Raw genomic sequence first — 18,640 nt, 5'->3', positions numbered from 1 at the left:
CCAGCTACTCTCAGCCCTTTTAATTTTTTTTTTTTTTTTAAACAGAGTCTTGCTGAGCCGGGAGTGGAGGCACACACTTGTAATCCCAGTACTTAGGAGGCTGAGACAGGAGGATCGTGCAGGTTCGAAGCCAGCCTCAGCTACTGAGTGAGGCTCTCAGCAACTTAGTAAGGCCCTGTTTCCAAATACAATATAAAATAGGTCTGGGGGTGTAGCCAGGAGGTAGAAAGCCCCTTCCACCCCCAGTAAAACACACACACACACACAAAAAAAAAAAAAATAATAATAATAATATAATAAAATAAAATAATTAAAATAAATAAATAGCCGGGCGTGGTGGTGCATGCTTGTAATCTCAGCATTCTGGAGGCTGAGACCAGTGTTTTTTTGGGGGGTGAGGGTACTGGGGATTGAATTCAGGGGCATTCTACCTCTGAGCTACAAACCAGTCCTTTTTATTTTTTATCTTGAAACAGAATTTTGCTATGTTGCTGAGGCTGTTCAGTGTGTGTGTGTGTGTGTGTGTGTGTGTGTGTGTGTTACTGGGGATGGAACCCAGGGGCTTTCTACCTCAGAGCTAAACTCCTAGACCTGTTTTGTATTTCATTTGGAAACAGGGTCTCACTAAGTTGCTGAGCGCCTCAACTATATAACTGAGGCTGGCTTCGAATCTGTGCGATCCTCCTGCCTCAGCCTCCTGAGTACTGGAATTACAAGCATGCGCCACCACGCCCAGCTGCTGAGGCTGTTCTAGAATCCACAAACCTCCGGCTCAACCTCCTATTCACTGGGATTGCGGGTGTATGCCATCATGCCCTGCTCTGCCTCAGTGCTTTCAACGATGCTGTTATTTATGCCTGGGATGCTCCTCTTCTACGTGGCATCATGACCAGCTCCTTTATTCCTAAAGTTGTTTACTGTAATGTCACCATCTCAACGAGTCCTTTTCTTTTTATTTTCTTAATCTTTTTTTTTTTTTTTTTTTTTTTTTTTTTGCGAGTCTGAGGATGGAACCCAGGGGCATTCGACCACCAAGCTATACCTTCTACCCTATTTTTTATTCTTTATTTTGAAACAGGGTCTCACTGAGTTGCAAAGGACCTCACTAAGTAGCTCAGGTTGTCTGTGAACTGCGATCCTCCGGTCTCAGCCTTCTGAATGCTGGGATTACAAACATGCACTACCATGCCCGACTTAGAAGTCCTTTTCTATCCACCCTGAAATACCATATTCTCCTACCCTTCTTTATTTTCTCTATAGCATATAGAGTCATCTGATATACTGGATATTTAGTGTGTGTGCGTGCGTGTGTGTGTGTGTGTGTGTGTGTTACTGGGTATAGAACTGAGGCGTATTCTACCTCTGAACTATACCCCCCCAGCCCTATTTATTTTTATTTGGAGACAGGATCTTGCTAAACTGCTGATAGTCTCGCTAAGTTGCTGAGGCTGGCTGTGAACCTGTGATCCTCCTGTCTCAGCTTCCCGAGTACGAGGGTTACAGGTATGCACCTCCATGCCCAGCTGGCATTTTACTTTTTTTGTTTTCCATCTCCCCTCACTAGAATATAAATTCAATGAAGTATGGAGGTGTTTTATTTTATTTATGTGGGGGGGTATTGGGGCTTGAACTGAACAACACCCCCAGCCCTATTGTATTGTGTGTGTGTGTGTGTGTGTGTGTGTGTGTGTGTTACCAGGATTGAATCCAGAAGCATTCGACCACTGAGCTATACCTCCAGCCCTATTTTTTTTATTACTTTTTTTTTTTCGTGGTGCCGGGGATGGAACCCAGGGGCATTCTACCTCCAAGCTACACCCCAGCCCTATTTTTTATTCTTTATTTTGAAACAGGGTCTCGCTGAGTTGCAAAGGGCCTCACCAAGTAGCTGAGGCTGTCCGCAAACCACGATCCTCCTGTTTCAGCCTCCCTAATGCTGGGATTACAAGCTAGTGACAAAACTTTAATGGAGCTTATGTCCTACTTAGAATTGGGAGGCATTTGGGGTATGCAGGAAGGGCAGAAAAATATGTCTTATCACTGCCATTCAAGTTAGTCATTGATATATATATATATATATATATATATATATATATACATATATATACATATATATATGTACATATCTATATAAGTAGATTTATTTATTTATTTTGCAGTGCTAGGGATTGAACCCAGCATTTTACACATGCTAGGCAAGTAATCTACCACTGAGCTACATCTTCAGGCGTAAAATGATAAGCCCTGTTGTCTGTACTCATGCATATTCTCCTCCTTACACTTCTTTGTGCTATTTCCCCTTGACCTAGTACTTTGTTTAAGAAGTATTAAGACTCTCCATTTTCCCTTGCAACAGGGAATTTCCAATGACTGCATTTGGCTGAGATCCAGATCTAAAATCAGAGTCAGCTCTGAAGAATCCTGTTGAGGTGATTATGTAAATGGCTGTATGCAAGGACAAATTCTAGGAGATGCATAGTAAAGAAAATTATTTTTCTGTACTAGAGATGGAACCCAGGGACATTATACCCCTGAGCTACACCCCCAGCCCAATTTTTTATTAAGTAATTAATTAATGTTGCAAGTCTGGGGATGGAACCCAGGGGCATTTGACCTCCGAACTACACCCCCTGCCCTATTTTTTATTCTTTATTTTGAAACAAGGTCTCACTAAGTTGCTGAGGGCCTCACCAAGTAGCTGAGGCTGTCCGCGAACCGCGATCCTCTGGTCTCAGCCTCCAGGATGCTGGGATTACAAGCGTGTGCCACCAAGCCTGGCTTATTCTTTTATTTTTGAAACAGGGTCTCACTGAGTTGCAAAGGGCCACACTAAGTAGTAGCTGAGGCTGTCCTCGAATGGTGATCCTCCTGTCTCAGCCTCCCAAATGCTGGGATTACAAGCATGTGCCACCAAGCCCGGCTGACATTTCTCATTGAGTAAATGATTGGTTTCATTTTATTTTAGAAAAGTGATGCACAGCTTTAGGTACAAGGATAAGAATTTTACTTCTCGAAGGCATTTATTCATCTATGGTGGTTCATATCTGTAACACTAGTACTTGGGAGGTTGAGACAGGATTGCAGATTCAAGGCCAGCCTCAGCAATTTAAGACACTCAGCAACTTAGAGTGTGTGTGTGTGTGTGTGTGTGTGTGTGTGTGTGTATGTGTGTGTGTGTGTGTGTGGTACTGGAGATGTAACCTTGGGGCCTTCTACCTCCGGCTACACCCTAAGCCATATTTTATTTTTTAATTTGAAATAGAATGGCTAAATTTTGGAGAGCCTCGCTAAGTTGTTAAGGCTAGTCTCAAACATGCCATTCTCCAGTCTCAGCCTACAAAGTACTGGGATTACAGGCTTGTGCCACCACATCCTGCTTTTATTTTATTTTTTTTCCCAAACAACCTTTTCTCTTTATTTTTTTTATTTTTATTTATTTTTATTTTTTAATTAATTTATTTTTTAAATTGGTGCATTGTAGTCATATATCAATCACATTGGAGTACAAGACTTGAGAGGATATATAAGCACACATCATCCATTTAGCCCTCCTCCAGCCCCCATCCCATTCCCTCCCCCTCCCTCCATCCCACACTTCTTTGGTGATTTACTTTGATACATTTGTTTATGTACCTCCTGCGTTTTAAAGAGGCTCCGTCCTCCAGTATTACATACCCTCTGATTGGTCACATTCGTTGCTTCACTATAGGGCCCTTTCTATAGCTCAACCTCTTCCTGTTGCCCTTTTCCTCCTAGTTATTGCTGATTAAGAGAAGCGTCTGATTTATATTTTCTGCGATATTTCTCTGTGCATGCTGCGTTCCAAGTACCGATCCCACTCTTGATGGTCCCAGTAGTGGTCTGGCTACTCAGTGGACTGATCCAGACCTCGCTGGCTCAAGCAGCGGCCTTGCCTCATGGGAGGCCCCAGTTCTGGTCTCGCTGTCCCCTGAACTGGTCTAACCCCTAAGCTGGCTTTGGTCCCGGCCTTGGAGGACGCAGGAGTGAACTTGCCTCACGCCAGGCTCCGATGCTGGCCATTGGCCCCTGCACCGGTCTAACCCCTTGGCAGGATTCCAATCCCGGCCTCGGAGGCCCCAGCGCCGGCCTAGCCTCATGGCAGGCTCCAATGCCGGCCTCGTTGGCCCCAGCACCAGCCTAACCCCTCGGCAGGCTCCGATCCCGGCCTCGGAGGCCCCAGCACTGGTCATGCCTCACGGCAGGCTCCGCTGCCGGCCTCGCTGGCCCCAGCACCGGCCTAACCCCTCGGCAGGCTCTTATCCTGGCCTCGGAGGCCCCAGTACCGGCCTTGCCTCACGGCAGGCTCCGATGCCGGCCTCGCTGGCCCCAGCACCGGCCTAACCCCTCAGCAGGCTCCAGTCCCATCCTCGGGGGCCCCAACACTGGCCTTGCCTCACGGCTGGCTCCGATGCCGGCCTCGCTGATCCCAGCACCAGCCTAACTCCTCAGCAAGTTCCGGACCCGACCTCGGAGGCCCTAGCACAAGCCTTGCCTCATGGCAGGCTCCAATGCCGGCCTCGCTGGCCCCAGTATCGGTCTAACCCCTCTGCAGGTTCCAATCCCGGCCACGGAGGCCTCAGTAGTGGCCTTGCCTCACAGCAAGCTCCGATGTCGGCCACTGGCCCCGGTGCCCGCCTAACCCCTCAGCAGGTTCCGATCACTGTCTCTGTGGTTATTATTTCAAAGGTTCCAGTTGTAATGTATCAGATCTCTGCCTCCCCCGAATATTGGCCACTGGCATTGCCACTGCCTCCACCGTTTCAAATCCTTCCCAGGCTCTTTTTCCACTCTGAATGTTGTCCAGTGTTCCTAAGCATGCGTGATGGTAGCATTCAACATTTGGTGTAATTTCTCCAAAAAAATAAAGTTGGTAAGATCCGGTTTCTGCTTCTCCTGAATACAAGTCTCCACCACCATCGCAGAGAACTCTTTCAACACCGCATTTCTCCTTGGTCTCCGCTAAACTCTCTCCTTATATGTGATGTCTGAGATTCTTAACAATATAGAGAAATAGCAGTCCTCTTTCACGGCGAATTTTTCCATAAGTTCCAGTGCATTTAGATAAGTTTTGTCTGCATCTCCAGTGTCCTGGCATCCATAACGGCTTTCTTACCTCCTCTCTGATATTTTTCTTTATCTTTTTCTGTTCTGGGCCCGGTTTCTCCAGGGGTCTGGCGTGCTACTCGCAGTTTGGCCCGGGGCCCAGAGTCCCGCGACCTGGGCCCCATCTGGCGTGCCCCGCACGCGACCCCTGCCCAGAACCCAGCATCTTACTGGGCCTGGTTTCTCCAGGGGTCTGGCGTGCTACTCGCAGTTTGGCCTGGGGCCCAGAGTCCTGCGACCCGGGCCCCATCTGGCGTGCCCCGCCCGCGACCCCCGCCCAGAACCCAGCGTCTTACTGGGCCCGGTTTCTCCAGGGGTCTGGCGTGCTACGCGCAGTTCGGCCCGGGGCCCAGGGTCCCGCGACCCGGGCCCCGGCTTTTGTGCGCCGCGCGCGACCCCTGCCCAGAACCCAGCGTCTTACTGGGCCCGGTTTCTCCAGGGGCCTGGCGTGCTACGCGCAGTTCGGCCCGGGGCCCAGAGTCCTGCGACCCGGGCCCCATCTCAACCTTTTCTCTTTATAAGTTGCATTTGCTTCCTCCTCCTCCCCTCCTCCTCCTCCCTCCTCCTCCTCCCCTCCTCCTCCTCCTCCTCCTCCTCCTCCTCTTCTTCTCCACATCCTGCTTTTAGACTCTGGTGAGCCGGGGTGGTGGTGTACACCTGTAATTCCAGGACTTGGGAAGCTGAGATAGGAGGATCTGGGTTCTCGGCGAGGGGTGCAGCTGGGAGATAGAACGCTCCTGAGTTCCATCCCCAGCACCACACACACACAAAAAAAATTGGGTTGGGGTGTAGCTTGGAGTAGAATGCCCCTGGCTTCAATCCCCAGCACCACAGACACCACACACACACACACACACACACACACACCACACTGGGATTCAATCTCCACTACCAAAAGAATAAAAATTTAAAAACACACACAAAAAAAACAGCTGGTTGTGATGGCTGAGACAAGAGAATCACAGGTGGGCAGCCAACTTTAGCCACTTAGTGAAGCCCTCAACAATTTAGTGAGACCCTGTTTCAAAAAAAAGTAATAAGTCTCGGGGGCTGGGAGTGTAGCTCGGAGGTAGAATGCCCCTGGGTTCCATCCCTAGTACTGAAAAAAAAAAAAAGGCCAGGAGTGGTGGCTCCCACTTGCAATCCCAGCATTTGGGAGGCTGAGACAGAAGGATCACAGTTCGCAGATGGAGACCCTGTTTCAAAATAAATAGTATAAAGTAGGTCTGGGGGTGTAGCTCAGAGATAGAATGTACCTGGGTTTCATCCCCTGTTCTGCAAAAGAAAAAAATAGGTTTGGGGGTGTAATTCGGAGGCAGAACGACCCTTAGTTCAAACCTCAATTCCACAAAAGAAAAAAAAAGAAAAAAGGCCGGGGTATAGTTCAGGTAAAGTGCCCCTGGATTCAGTTCCCAGGACGAAAGAGAGTGAGGAGCTGAGCGGAGAGGGGCGCATTCACCCACCCACATCCCTCTGTCTACCAAACAAGCCAGCTTGGTTTCTCTGGCCCCCTGGTTATAGCTGTGGCTATAGTCAAGCTTGCTGTGGTCTGCACCCTGGATTCTTTGACTTCTCACTTTCATCATTGGTTATTTGTTGAGGTTTAAATGGTGCCATGAGATCTTTTTCTTATTCAACTAAAGTTGTTGAATAGAAAAATTAAAACTAATAGACATCTTGGTACAACTTTAACAAATCTTTATTACAAAATCAGTAGGAAGCCTGGCATGTTGGTGCACACTTGTTATCCCAGCATTTGGGAGGCTGAGACAGGAGGATCACCATTCGAGGACAGCCTCAGCTATTACTTGGTGAAGCCCTCTGCAACTCAGTGAGACCCTGTTTCAAAATAAAAAATAAAAAATAGGGCTGGGGGTGTTGCTCGGAGATGGAATGCCCCTGGGTTTCATCCCCAGTACCAGGAAAAAAAAAAAAATCAGTAGGAAATAGAAAGAGAAGGAAAAAGCAGTGTGCCAGCACACACGCGGGAGAGCCCCAAAATGGAACTCTGACCCTTCTTGGGACCTCAGCCTTTAAATAGATTTTGTATTGGTATCTTCTTACCAGTGTTACTAAGGCACTGGGTTAGTAACTTATTCCTTAGGCAGGTGGTGCCTCTATGTATCCGGACAGTGCACTTACTAAATGCAGGCGTCAGGAATCTACTTGGCCTTTGTCTCTATTGTATTGGGCTGTATTGTTTGCTCATCAACTTTGGGTGCTTCGAAGCAGCACACGGAGTTTACCTTTCCTATCCAGGCCAGGTCACAGAGGAGAGGAGGTAAACAGAGGCAACTGATCGCTTCCATATCTTTTTAGGGCTAAAGGCCTTAATTGTCTCTAAGGCTTTTACTCTAGGTTAATCATTAGAACCGAAGGCAAAGAGAGAGAGGAACTCTTTAGTAACAGCTGCTGCCCCTCCCTGCCTGAATGCCTGCGCAGCACCCAGGCTCTGACTACTTTTTACATTTTGGAAATTAATACCAAAGCAATTTTTCAATAGTGGCACATTATTCATACCAGGATTTTCTTTCCCCTTGATCTCAGGCTGTGTTGTAGGTGAAGGAAATCGAAGTATTTAGTGTCCCATAATCTTCAGCAAGTTGCAATTTAATGTTTACAGGTAGTCTGCATGTAGGGCCTGGGAAGTAAGGAAGGAAATTTAACTTCTAATTGAAGCCGGACTTATACAAAAATTGAGATATTTAAACGTGGTCACTGAGACGGAAAGGTCCCAGAAAAGCAAATTACACTAAGGAGACAACGTGTAAATTCATATCCTCAGGTCACTTTGACAATTGTAGCAAAAACAGGAGGTTTACATATATACGAAAGAAATCAGTGCTAAAAATCAGATTGGCCATTTCGAAGTCAATCACTAAGCCAAAAATGAGGAGGAGGGAGGGGGAAGAAGTGGGGAGAAAATTGGGGAAGGGCTAAAATGAGTGATGTGTTCGTGGATGCCTCTACCACCTTGTACCCCATTAAGATGTATGACTGCAATGTAACTATAAAAAAGAAGGAAAGAAAAAAGAATCAGTTTGGCCAGAAAGAGGAGAACATACAGACAGCCACGGTGCCATTTTGAGGCGCTCTTTTCAAGCCAAGATTTGAAAGGGAGGAAAGTCAAACGCGCTAGCTAGCATTTCAAATTCCAGATGCCCGAAGCAGTCAGGAATTCAGAAGCAGTCAGGAATACAGCTCTGCATTTTTTTTCAAGGTAAAATACATCAACTCTGGGGGAGGACTTAAAAATAATCCGCGGATCCCTCCCCTTTATAATCTCAGCGCAGCCCAACTGCGCTAAAGCGCCAGTCAAGCTTATGACATCTCGCGACAGTTTCGTGGCCCACCTCCAGTGGCGGGATCGTCCAGGAAGTGACGTCATGCATACGGCAGTCCTCTGTCGGAAGTGACGCAGACGTCCCAGAATCCTCCGGGGAGGAGCCGCGCGGGCCGGCGCTTCCCATGCAGTCGGGTGCGGAGCGTCTAGGCAGCGTGGTGAGGTCTCTGCAGGGAGCGGTGCACGCTTGTGCTCGGCTCGCCGCGGCCTCCGGGCCTTTTTGTGGCTGGAAAGTTGCTCTCTTTGCGCTGCTCTAAGTGTTCGTGGCGGGCCGCAGGGCACCCTGACCCGGCCTCATCATGTTAGTTCTGTTTGAAACGTCCGTTGGCTACGCCATCTTTAAGGTAGGTGGGAGATTGACCTGTTGGAGTCGGGAGGCCGGCGTTGAACAGTCGAGGAGAGGATTTAAGGAGAGACCGGAACTACTCAGCATCGCGTGGGTGCTTTTTAAGTACCGGGGCACTGAAGGAAAATGGAAGGCCTAAGAGGCCCCTGTCTCGGCGAACACGTGGCCCCGTCGTTTGGGACAACTCGTTCTCTCTTACAGGATTTGGCCCAATTAAAGGGGTGGGCAAGAGTCGTATTATGAGTTTTGCAGTCGGGGTGGTCGCGCACGCCTGTAATCCCAGTACTTGGGAGTACAATGTAGAATCGCAGGTTCGAGGCCAGCCTCAGCAAGGAGGCAAGATTCAGAAACCTTGCAAGATCCTTTTTCAGAACAAAAATAAAACGGCTGGGGGCCGTAGCTCGGAGATGAATGCCCTTGAGTTCAATCGCCAATACTACACACCGTTTTGGTGTTTTTTTTTTTTTTTTTGCAGATTAAAGAGTTTGAATTTTACTCTTGGTACTTTGAGCAACGATGAAAAGCGTTTAAGCAGAGGATGGACTTAATGTAATCTGCCTTTTAATAAGACTATTTGATGTGTGATGACTGGATTACATGGAGGGAAGAAAGGAAACGGAGGGATGTTTTGCATTAATTTAGACAAGACGTGATTCCTTGGGTTAAAGTTGTTATGAAGGGAAACAAATATTGAGAGGAATTTTGAAGGCAGAACTGACAGGACTGACTGGATTGAATGTGGATGTTTGGTTTAAGTAAGATGGTTAAGTATGAAGGTTGTTGGGGATCTGGGGGCTAAAAATTTCCGATTTGTGCCGTATGAAACTTGCTTGCGTTGTCTTTTAGACGTGGTAATGCAGTTCTGTAGATAAGGCAGTTCAGTATTTTAGGTTTGAAGCTTAGAGAAGTCTGGGCTGGTGATAACAATATGAGACTTGGTTGTTTTAATGGTGGATTTGGAATTAATTTGCAAGTTCATCAGCACAGAAATGGCTGAACAACGGGATAATCATTCAGTGTGGTACTACTGAAATGTTAGGAAAAGTTATGTAGGTTTAGTGTTTTTTTTTTTTTTGGTGTGTGGAGGATTCTGGGGATTGAACTTAAAGCAATGTACCTCTGAGCTACACCTCTACCGCCATTTTGTTCTTATTTTGAAACAGGATCTCTAGTTTGATGAAAGTCATTACTTGCTGAGGCTGTCCTCGAACCTGTGATTCTCCTCTTTCAGCCTTCTAAGTACTGGGACTACAAGCCCAAGTACAAGATGTGTGCCACAATACCCGGTTTAGATTGAGTGTTTCTCTTGTACATGGCTGGCACTCTTTAAAGCTCTGTGGACATAGTAAAGAAGAACCAAGTTTTCTTATGCAAGTTTCAAAATAAAGTTTTCATATGTTGATATAAGGTAAAAGTGCTAGGTAAAACGTTTGCAGTCTAGTTGTCAACCAAACCAGTATTTCTCTATGTTTGTAGCATGGATATAGGAAGTAGGGAGAACTCACTTCTGACATTTGGAAACATACACCTGCTTGCTCGCTTTTTCTTTTTTGTTGCACAGGGGTTGATTCCAGGGGCATTCCAATTTTTGTCAAGGACTTTTTTTTTTTTTTTGTACGGAGGTTTGGACTCAGGGATATTCTACCTCCACTCAACTTCTACCTTCAAGCTACACCCCAGCCCTGTTGTTGTTGTTGTTGTTGTTGTTATTATTATTATTTGCGGTAGTGGGGATGGAACCGAGGGGCATTCTACCTGGGAGCTACATCCCCTTCCCTATTTTTTATTCTTTATTTTGAGACAGGGTCTCACTAAGTAGCTGAGGCTATCCCAGAACTGCCATCCTCCAGTCTCAGCCTCCCAAATGCTGGGATTACGAGCATGCACCCCCACGCCAAGCCCAGCTTTATTTTTTATTTTATTATATTTATTTATTTTATTTTATTTTAATTTGGAAACCGGGTCTCACTAAGTTGCTGAAAGCCTCACTAAGTAGCTGAGGCTGGCTTCGAACCCATGCGATCCTCCTGTCTCAGCCTCCCAAGGGCAGGGATTACAAGCGTGCGCCACCACACCCGGCTTACTTTTTATTTTTTATTTTGAAACAGGGTCTCACCAAGTTGCCGAGGGCCTCACTAAGTAGCTGAGCTGTCCATGAAATGTGATCCTCCAACTCAGCCTCCCGAATGCTGGGATTACAAGTGTGCGCCGCCACACTTGGCTAGAAATACTTAATTTTTAAACCAACAAAATAATAATTAAAACCCAAAAGACAGCTTTGCTTATTTTTTTCTTTGACTGGGAAAAAAAAATACACACACACACACACACACGCAGTATGAACAATTTTAATAGTCTTTTAGGAGTCTTAGTCCCCAGGGCTCAGAAGCATGTCTTTTCTGCACCATTTTGGATTTTTACCTGAATTCTATATGAATTCTGTATATGCCCGATTCTCTTGGCTAACATGGCCTGACATGTTTCTAGTCAGTGTCTTATAATCACTTTTGTCAAGTTGATTTAGTGCTGTCATGGTGGTTAGGAGCAATTGCGCACAGTGCAGTTTGCCTCTGGTTCAGCAGTTGTCTAATTTCTCGACATAGGCCATAAACATATTCAACTGTATCTTTGATGAATTGTTTTTGTTGTGCTGAGGATTGAATTTAGGGGCATTCTAACCTCTGAGCTACACCCCCAGCCCTATTTTATTTTTTATTTTGAAATGGTTTTACTTGGTTGATGAGAGTCTCAGTACTCGATGAGACTGTCCTGAACCTGTGATCCTCCTGTCTCGCCTCTCAAGTATTGGGATTACAAGTGTGTGCCACCATACCCAGCCTATAGATAGTAATTTTTTTAAATGACTTTCATTTGTTTATGTTGAACTTCCTAGCCCTATTTTATTTTTTATTTTGAAACGGGTTCTCACAAAGTTGCTCAAACTGACCTCGGTCGGACCTGGGATCCTTTAGTCTCAGCCTCTGGACTACTGGGATTACAGTCATGTACCCCAGCATGCCCAACTTCAGGGGGAAAAAAAAAAACACTTTCAATGAGGTATGGATGGTGGTGCATGGTTATAATTTCAATTCTTGGGAGGCTGAGACAGGAGAATTGCAGGTTCTTGGCCAGCCTCAGATACTTAGTGAGGTCTTCTGCACTTAGACCCTATTTCAAAAATAAGGAATAAAAAATAGGGCTTAGAGGTAGAATTCCCCTGGGTTCAATCCCCATTATGGGGGGGGGGGCAACTCCCAAGCTGGGCATGGTGGCTCAAGCTTGTAAACTTAGTACTTGGAAGGCTGAGACAGGAGGATTGCAGGTTTGAGGACAACCTCAAATAGTGAGACTCTAGCCGGGCATAGTGTAATCCCAGCATTTGGAAGGCAGAGCCAGGAGGATCCCGGTTTGTAGCCAGCCTCAGCTACTTAGTGAGGCCCTTTGCAACTCAGTGAGACCCTGTTTCAAAATAAAGAAAAAACAGGGCTGGCAGTATATAGCTCAGAGGTAGAATGCCCTTCAGTTCCATCCTTAGTACCGCCCAAAAAAAAAAAATAGTGAGATTCTCATTAACAAAAGTAAAACTGGGCTGGGAGTGTAACTCAGAGATAGAATGCCCCCTGGATTAAATCTCCAACGCCACAAACAAACAAAAATCACTTTTTTTTTTTTTTTTGAGGGTCTGGGGGATGGAACCCAGGGACATTTGACCTCCAGGCTATACTCCCTTCCTATTTGTTATTCTTTATTTTGAAACCGGGTCTCACTGAGTTGCAGAGGGCTTCACTAAGTAGCTGAGGCTGTCCACGAACTGCGATCCTCCTGTCTCAGCCTTCTGACTGCTGGGATTACAAGCATTTGCCACTATGCCCGGCTTACAAATATCACTTTTAAAAGTTTATTCCACGCTTGTAATCCCTGCGCTTGGAAGGCGGAGACAGGAGGATCTCACAGGTTCGAAGCCAGCCACTCTGGCTTAAGAGACCCTGTTTACAAATAAAAAGCATAAAATAGGTCTGGGAGTATAGCCTTGAGGTAGAAGGGCTTCCAAGAACCCCAGTACCACAAAAAAAAAAAAAAGGTTTGTTCGGAGCTGGGCATGGTGGCACATGCCTCTAATCCCAGTACTTGAAAGGCTGAGACAGGTGAATCAAAGGTTCTCAGCCAGCCTCAGCTACTTCGTGAGGCCCTCTGCAATTTAGTGAGACTTTCAAAATAAAGAACAAAATAGGACTGGGGGTGTGTGGCTCGAAGGTAGAATGCCCTTGGATTCAATCCCCAGTACCATAAAATAAAAGTTTATTTGGAAAAGATTGATCAATGAAGGAATTACTTCCATCAGCATGTATATATGTGAGAAAGCAATGTCAATATCATGCTTGCTGAATGTAGGAGTGAGGAGGGAAGGAGCTGGGGGGAAACTCACCAAGTGCTGTTTGCATGTATGTCAATATCATGAATGACATTATGATGTGAGACTATCATGAACCATTAAAATTATTTTTAAAATTTTTTAAGAGTTTATTGCTAGCCAGGCATGGTGGCTTACTCCTACAATTTCTGTACTTTGGAGGCTGAGACATGAGGATTGCAGGAGGCCCTCAGCAACTTTCCAAGACCCTGCTTCCAAACAAAAAATAAAATAGGGCTGGGTGTAGCTTGGAGGTAGAATGCCCCTGGGCTCAATCCCCAACATTCCACTCCCCCCCCCAAAAAAAAAACCTCAAGGGGCATATGTGGTGGACACTTGTAATCCTAGTAGTTAGGAAGCTAAGATGGAGAATCTCAGATTCTAAGCCAGTTTCAGCAATATAATGAGACCCTGTTTCAAAATAAATATAAAAAGTGCTAAGGGTGTAGCTGGGAGGAAGAATGCCCTTGGGCTCAATTCATAGTACTGCCCCCCTTGACAATAAATAATATAAAATATTCAAGTAAGATGTAGAAAATACCAAATATGAAAGCCGGGTGTGGTGGCGCATGCTTGTAATCGTAGCATTCAGGAGGCTGAGACCGGAGGATTGTGGTTTGCAGACAGCCTCAGCTACTTAGTGAGGCCATGTGCAACTCGGTGAGGCCTGGTTTCAAAATAGGGTAGGGGGTGTCGCTTGGAGGTCGAATGCCTCTGGGTTCCATCCCCAGACCCGCAAAAAAAAAAAGATTTGGAAAATCCTAAATATGAAATTCAAGGATACCTTTTGAGATATTGAGCCCTTTTCATAAATTCATTCCTGTCTGGAGTAGAGAAGTATGCTCAGGGCATACTGTGATTTTATTTTATTTTATTTTGCAGTACTGGGTATGGAACCCAGGGGCAGTCTACCTCTGAGCAACACCCCAGCCCTATTTTTTATTATTCTTTATTTTGAAACAAGGTCTCATTAAGTTGCAGTCTCACTAAGTAGCTGAGGCAGCCCCAGAACCTGTGATCCTCCACATGCCCATTTGTATACTGGTATTTCTTTTTTTATTTTATTTTATTTTATTTACTTTTTTTTTTGGTGGTGGTACTGTGGGTAGAACCCGGGGACTTTTTCTACCTCTGGGCTATACTTCCAGACCTATTTTATACTTTATTTGGAAACAGGGTCTCACGAAGTTGCTGAGAGCCTCACTTAAGTAGCTGAGACTGGCTTCAAACATGCACAATCCTCCTGTCTCAGCCTCCCAAGTACTGGGATTACAGGCTATTACACCCGGTCTGTATAGTGTGATTTCTAAAAATGTTATGAACAGCATGAAGGCTCTTAAAGATGCCAGCTAGATCAACATGAGGTACTAAAAGTTTGTGCTGAATAAGAAACCTAGTTCATTTTTTCAGTGAAAGTTTTCACCGCCCTCATTTTATATATATATAGTATTTGAAGAATGTACTGTATGCCTAAACTGGGCCGTGTGTGTGTGTGTGTGTGTGTGTGTGTGTGTGTGTGTGTGTGTGTGTGTGTGTGTTTGTTTTACTGGGGACTGAACCCAGGGGCATTCTACATCCAAGCTACACCCCACACCCCCATCCCTATATTTTATTCTGTATTTTGAAACAAGCTCTCACTAAGTAGGTAAGGCTGGCCAAGAACCTGCAATCCTCCTGTTTCAGCTTCCCAAGTATTGGGATTACAAAAGTGGGCTACCATGCCTAGCATAAGCTGGGCCATTTGAAGAGAACTTATTTAAATATTTTTATTGTAGGTTCTTAATGAGAAGAAACTTCAAGAGGTTGATAGTTTGTGGAAAGAATTTGAAACTCCAGAGAAAGCAAATAAAATGTAAGTAATCTTGAAATTAAAAATTGTATCAGTTAATATTTAGTGTTTGTTTTGTTTTTTACATTTTTTCCTGATTCAGATGTTATATTCAGTTTTTGTTTTAAGCTGTTTTCATAAATTTTGACAAGTCATCTCAACTGATTTGTTAGCTACAGATTAGAGTAGACAATAACATTAAATATGATATTTTATAGCTATTTGGAGACAAAGTATAGATTTCTGTTAAATTAATTGTACAAAGCATGAGGTACTGATTGATTTAGGTTTTATTTCTCTAAATTGATACTCAAATTATTTAACCTCTATCATAGCACATTTATTCTTTGATTTCTACTTTCTAGCGCCCTCTGCTATGATAAAATAACTAGCTAGTAAATCCCAGAAAGGTATACTTGAAGTTATCTGTTTTTTGGGTACTGGAGATTGAACTCAGCCTCACTTATTATGCTAAGCAAGTGCGCTGTCACTCTGAAATTTATCAGAGTGACACTGCCAGCCTGAAAATTATCTGAACTAATCAGGATCTCTTGACAAGAAAATAGAGTACAGTTTTGATGTCCAACTGGGTGATTGCTAACAGACAGCTGGGGTTTCCGCCAGGTAGAATCAGTATGGCCAGTTCCATCTGTGAATCACTTTGTGGAATAGCTATTTCAGGCTCTCTATCTTCTTTCTTGGTCAGTGTGGTCCTAGAGAGGATCTCCCTGAACCTCTTGATACTTGTGGATTTGGAAGGAGCATATATAATTATGTCTGTAGATGCCAAAGTATTATTTATTTATTTACTTATTTATTTATTTATTTGCAGGTCTAGGGATGGAACCCAGGGGCATTTGACCTCTGAGTTACACCCCCTTTTCTTTTTTTTGGGGGGGGGTGGTACTAGGGTTCCTGGAAGCCCTTCTACCTCCGAGCTACACTCCCAGACCTATTTTTAAACTTTTTTATTTGGAAACAGGGTCTATTAAGCCAGTGCAGCTGACTTCGAACCTGCACGATCCTCCTGTCTCAGCCTCCCAAGCGTGGGGATTACAAGCGTGCACCACTGCGCCCAGCATTTTTCCCTTTTTTTTTTTTTTTTTTGGTGGTGGTACCGGGGATGGAACCTAGGGGCCCTCTACCTCTGGGCTACACTCTCAAACCTATTTTGTATTTTATTTGGAGACAGGGTCTCTTAAGCCAGCCTCAGCTGGCTTCGAACCTGCACAATCCTCCTGTCTCAGCCTCCCAAGCACAGGGATTACAAGTGTGCTCCACCACGCCCAGCTTATTTTTTACTCTTTGCCGTACTGGAGGTTGAACCCAGGGGCATTCTACCTCTGAGCTACACCCCAGCCCTATTTTTATTCTTTATTTTGAAACAGGTCTCACTAAGTTGTGGAAGGCTAAGTTGTAGCTGAGGCTGGCCGCAAACTGCGATCTTTCTCTTTCAGCCTCCTAAATCCTGGGATTACAAGCGTATGCTCCCCCCACCCCACTGCTAAAGCATATTTGACAAGTCATCTACTACTGCTCATAAAAACACAAGAAAGTAGATGGAAACTTCTTTGGGGAAGGGATGCGTGCTCCAGATTGAACCCAGGGCCATGTGCATGCTACTGAGCTACACCCCAGAGCTCCAAGGAAATGTTTTAAGTTTGGCTAAACAATGTTAAGCCCATGGCTGGCATATAGCTGAGTAGCAAAGCACTTAGTTTGCAAGCACCATGTCCTGGATTTGATCCCCAGTACCAAAAAGAAAAGTTCAAAAGAAGACCCCAAAACAGTCCAGGAAGAAGAAGAAAAAGTTAAGCCTAAAAGAAATGAAACAATAAACAGAGAAACAATGCATTTGAAAGAATTTGTCTACCAGTAATGGTATTGTTGAATGAATTGGAGTATATCTATAGATCTCTTGGTGATTTGGAGAGAGAGGTTCATGATACACTGAGAACCGAGCTTTGGGGTAATTTGTTTAATGTGAATCCTGTATCTCTGTGCATTTATACAAATGTTGAGAGACGTAATAAAATTCCACTGTAGAATGGTGGAAATGGGGATTGGGTAGTTCAGAATAAGATGAAATTACTTTCTCCTTAAATTTTCAAAGTAAAGCCAGGCGTGGTGGTGCACGCTTGTAATCCCTGCGTTTGGGAGGCAGAGACAGAGTATGAGTATTGTTTTTAAGCCGGGCAAGCAGGTAGGAGGCTGAGACAGGAGGATTGGGTAGGTTCGAAGCCAGCCTCAGTTACTTAATGAGGTTCTCAGCAACTTAATGAGACCCTGTTTCCAAATAAAATATAAAATAGGTCTGGGAGTATAGCCCAGAGGTAGAAATCCCCTGGGCTCCATCCCTAGTGCCACCAAAAAAGAAATGTGTGTGTGTGTGTGTGTGTGTGTGTGTGTGTGTGTGTGTGTGTGCGCGCGCACAGGTATATGCTTTTTTAAAAGATAACTTTGTTTTAGGCAAGTAGACTAATTTTACTTTTTATATGATTTTATGCTTTGCTGGGCTAATCTGATTCATTGTTGTCAATGATGTATTCCTGTTGGAACTGAATCTTCAATGATCTAATTAAGTATTCGTCACTACCACTGAGACAACTATGAATTAAGTGTGTGTGTGTGTGTGTGTGTGTGTGTGTGTGTGTGTGTGTAACACTTGGAACTGAACCCAGGTATGTTCTACCTCTGAGCTACACCTCTAGCCCTATGGTTTTGTTTTTTATTTGTTTGGCACTGGGAATTGAACTCAGAGGTTCTTAATCTCTGAGCTATACTCCTAGCCAGATTTTATTTCTTATTTAGAAACAGGGTTTCAATAAGTTGCAGAGGGCCTTGCTAAGTTTCCAAGGCTGGCTTCAAACCTGCAATCCTCCCATCTCAGCCTCCCAAGTACTGGGATCACAAGCATGCACCACCACAACCTGCTGTTTGTTTGTGATACTGGAAATGGAACCCAGGAGCATTCTACCTCTGAGCTACACTCCCGGCCCTATTTTTTGCAAAGGACCTTACTAAGTAACTGAGGCTGTCCATGAACTGCGATTCTCCTTTTTCAGCCTCCCAAATGCTGGGATTTTAAGCATGCACCACCACACCCCGCTTTTTGTTTGTTTTTAAACAGATCCTCACTAAGTTTTTGAGTCTGGCCACAAACCTGTGATTCTCCTGTCTCAGCCTCCCAAGTACTGGGATTTCAAACTTGCACCACCACACCTGCTTAAGTATGTACATTTTTATATATAAAATGTTGCCCTTCATATAAATGCATGATAAAATGGGGAAATGAAGGGTACGGGAAACAGATCTGACAATAAGCTTTTTTTTCCCTCCCCTTGTGGTATTTGGGATTGAACCCAGGGGCATTCTACCTCTGAGCCACATTCCCAGCCCCCTTTTTTTTTTTTTTTTTTTTTTTTTTTAAACAGGGTTTCACTAAGTTGCAGAGAGCCTCTCTAAGTAGCTGAGGCTGGCTCTGAACCTTCCACCTACCTCCCAGCTACTGGTATGAGCCACGAAATTATTAAGGCCAGGCCTGGTGGTGCATGGCTGTAATTCCAATACGCAGGAGGCTGAGCCAGG

The 18,640-nt window shown here is 44.9% G+C and overlaps 1 protein-coding gene across 5 annotated transcripts in view; it reads left to right on the top strand.

The window, feature by feature from the left end:
- Positions 1–8,766: 8,766 nt before the first annotated feature.
- NOP58 (NOP58 ribonucleoprotein) overlaps positions 8,767–18,640 on the top strand; it is a gene marked incomplete at its 5' end in the record, with an annotated part of 38,300 nt that continues 28,426 nt past the window's right edge. For all 5 annotated transcript variants that reach the window (XM_080719893.1, XM_080719895.1, XM_080719894.1 and 2 more), the window contains 2 exons: positions 8,767–8,811; positions 15,000–15,076. In XM_080719893.1, the coding sequence (XP_080576019.1) occupies positions 8,767–8,811; positions 15,000–15,076 (122 nt within the window). The remainder of the gene's footprint in view (positions 8,812–14,999; positions 15,077–18,640) is intronic.

This window comes from Muscardinus avellanarius (genome assembly GCF_963383645.1).
Source record: "Muscardinus avellanarius genome assembly, chromosome: 2".
In the NCBI taxonomy this organism is placed as follows: Eukaryota; Metazoa; Chordata; class Mammalia; order Rodentia; family Gliridae; genus Muscardinus; species Muscardinus avellanarius.
The sequence above is the reverse complement of the archived record's forward strand: the minus strand, read 5'-3'. Positions and strand labels throughout refer to the sequence as shown.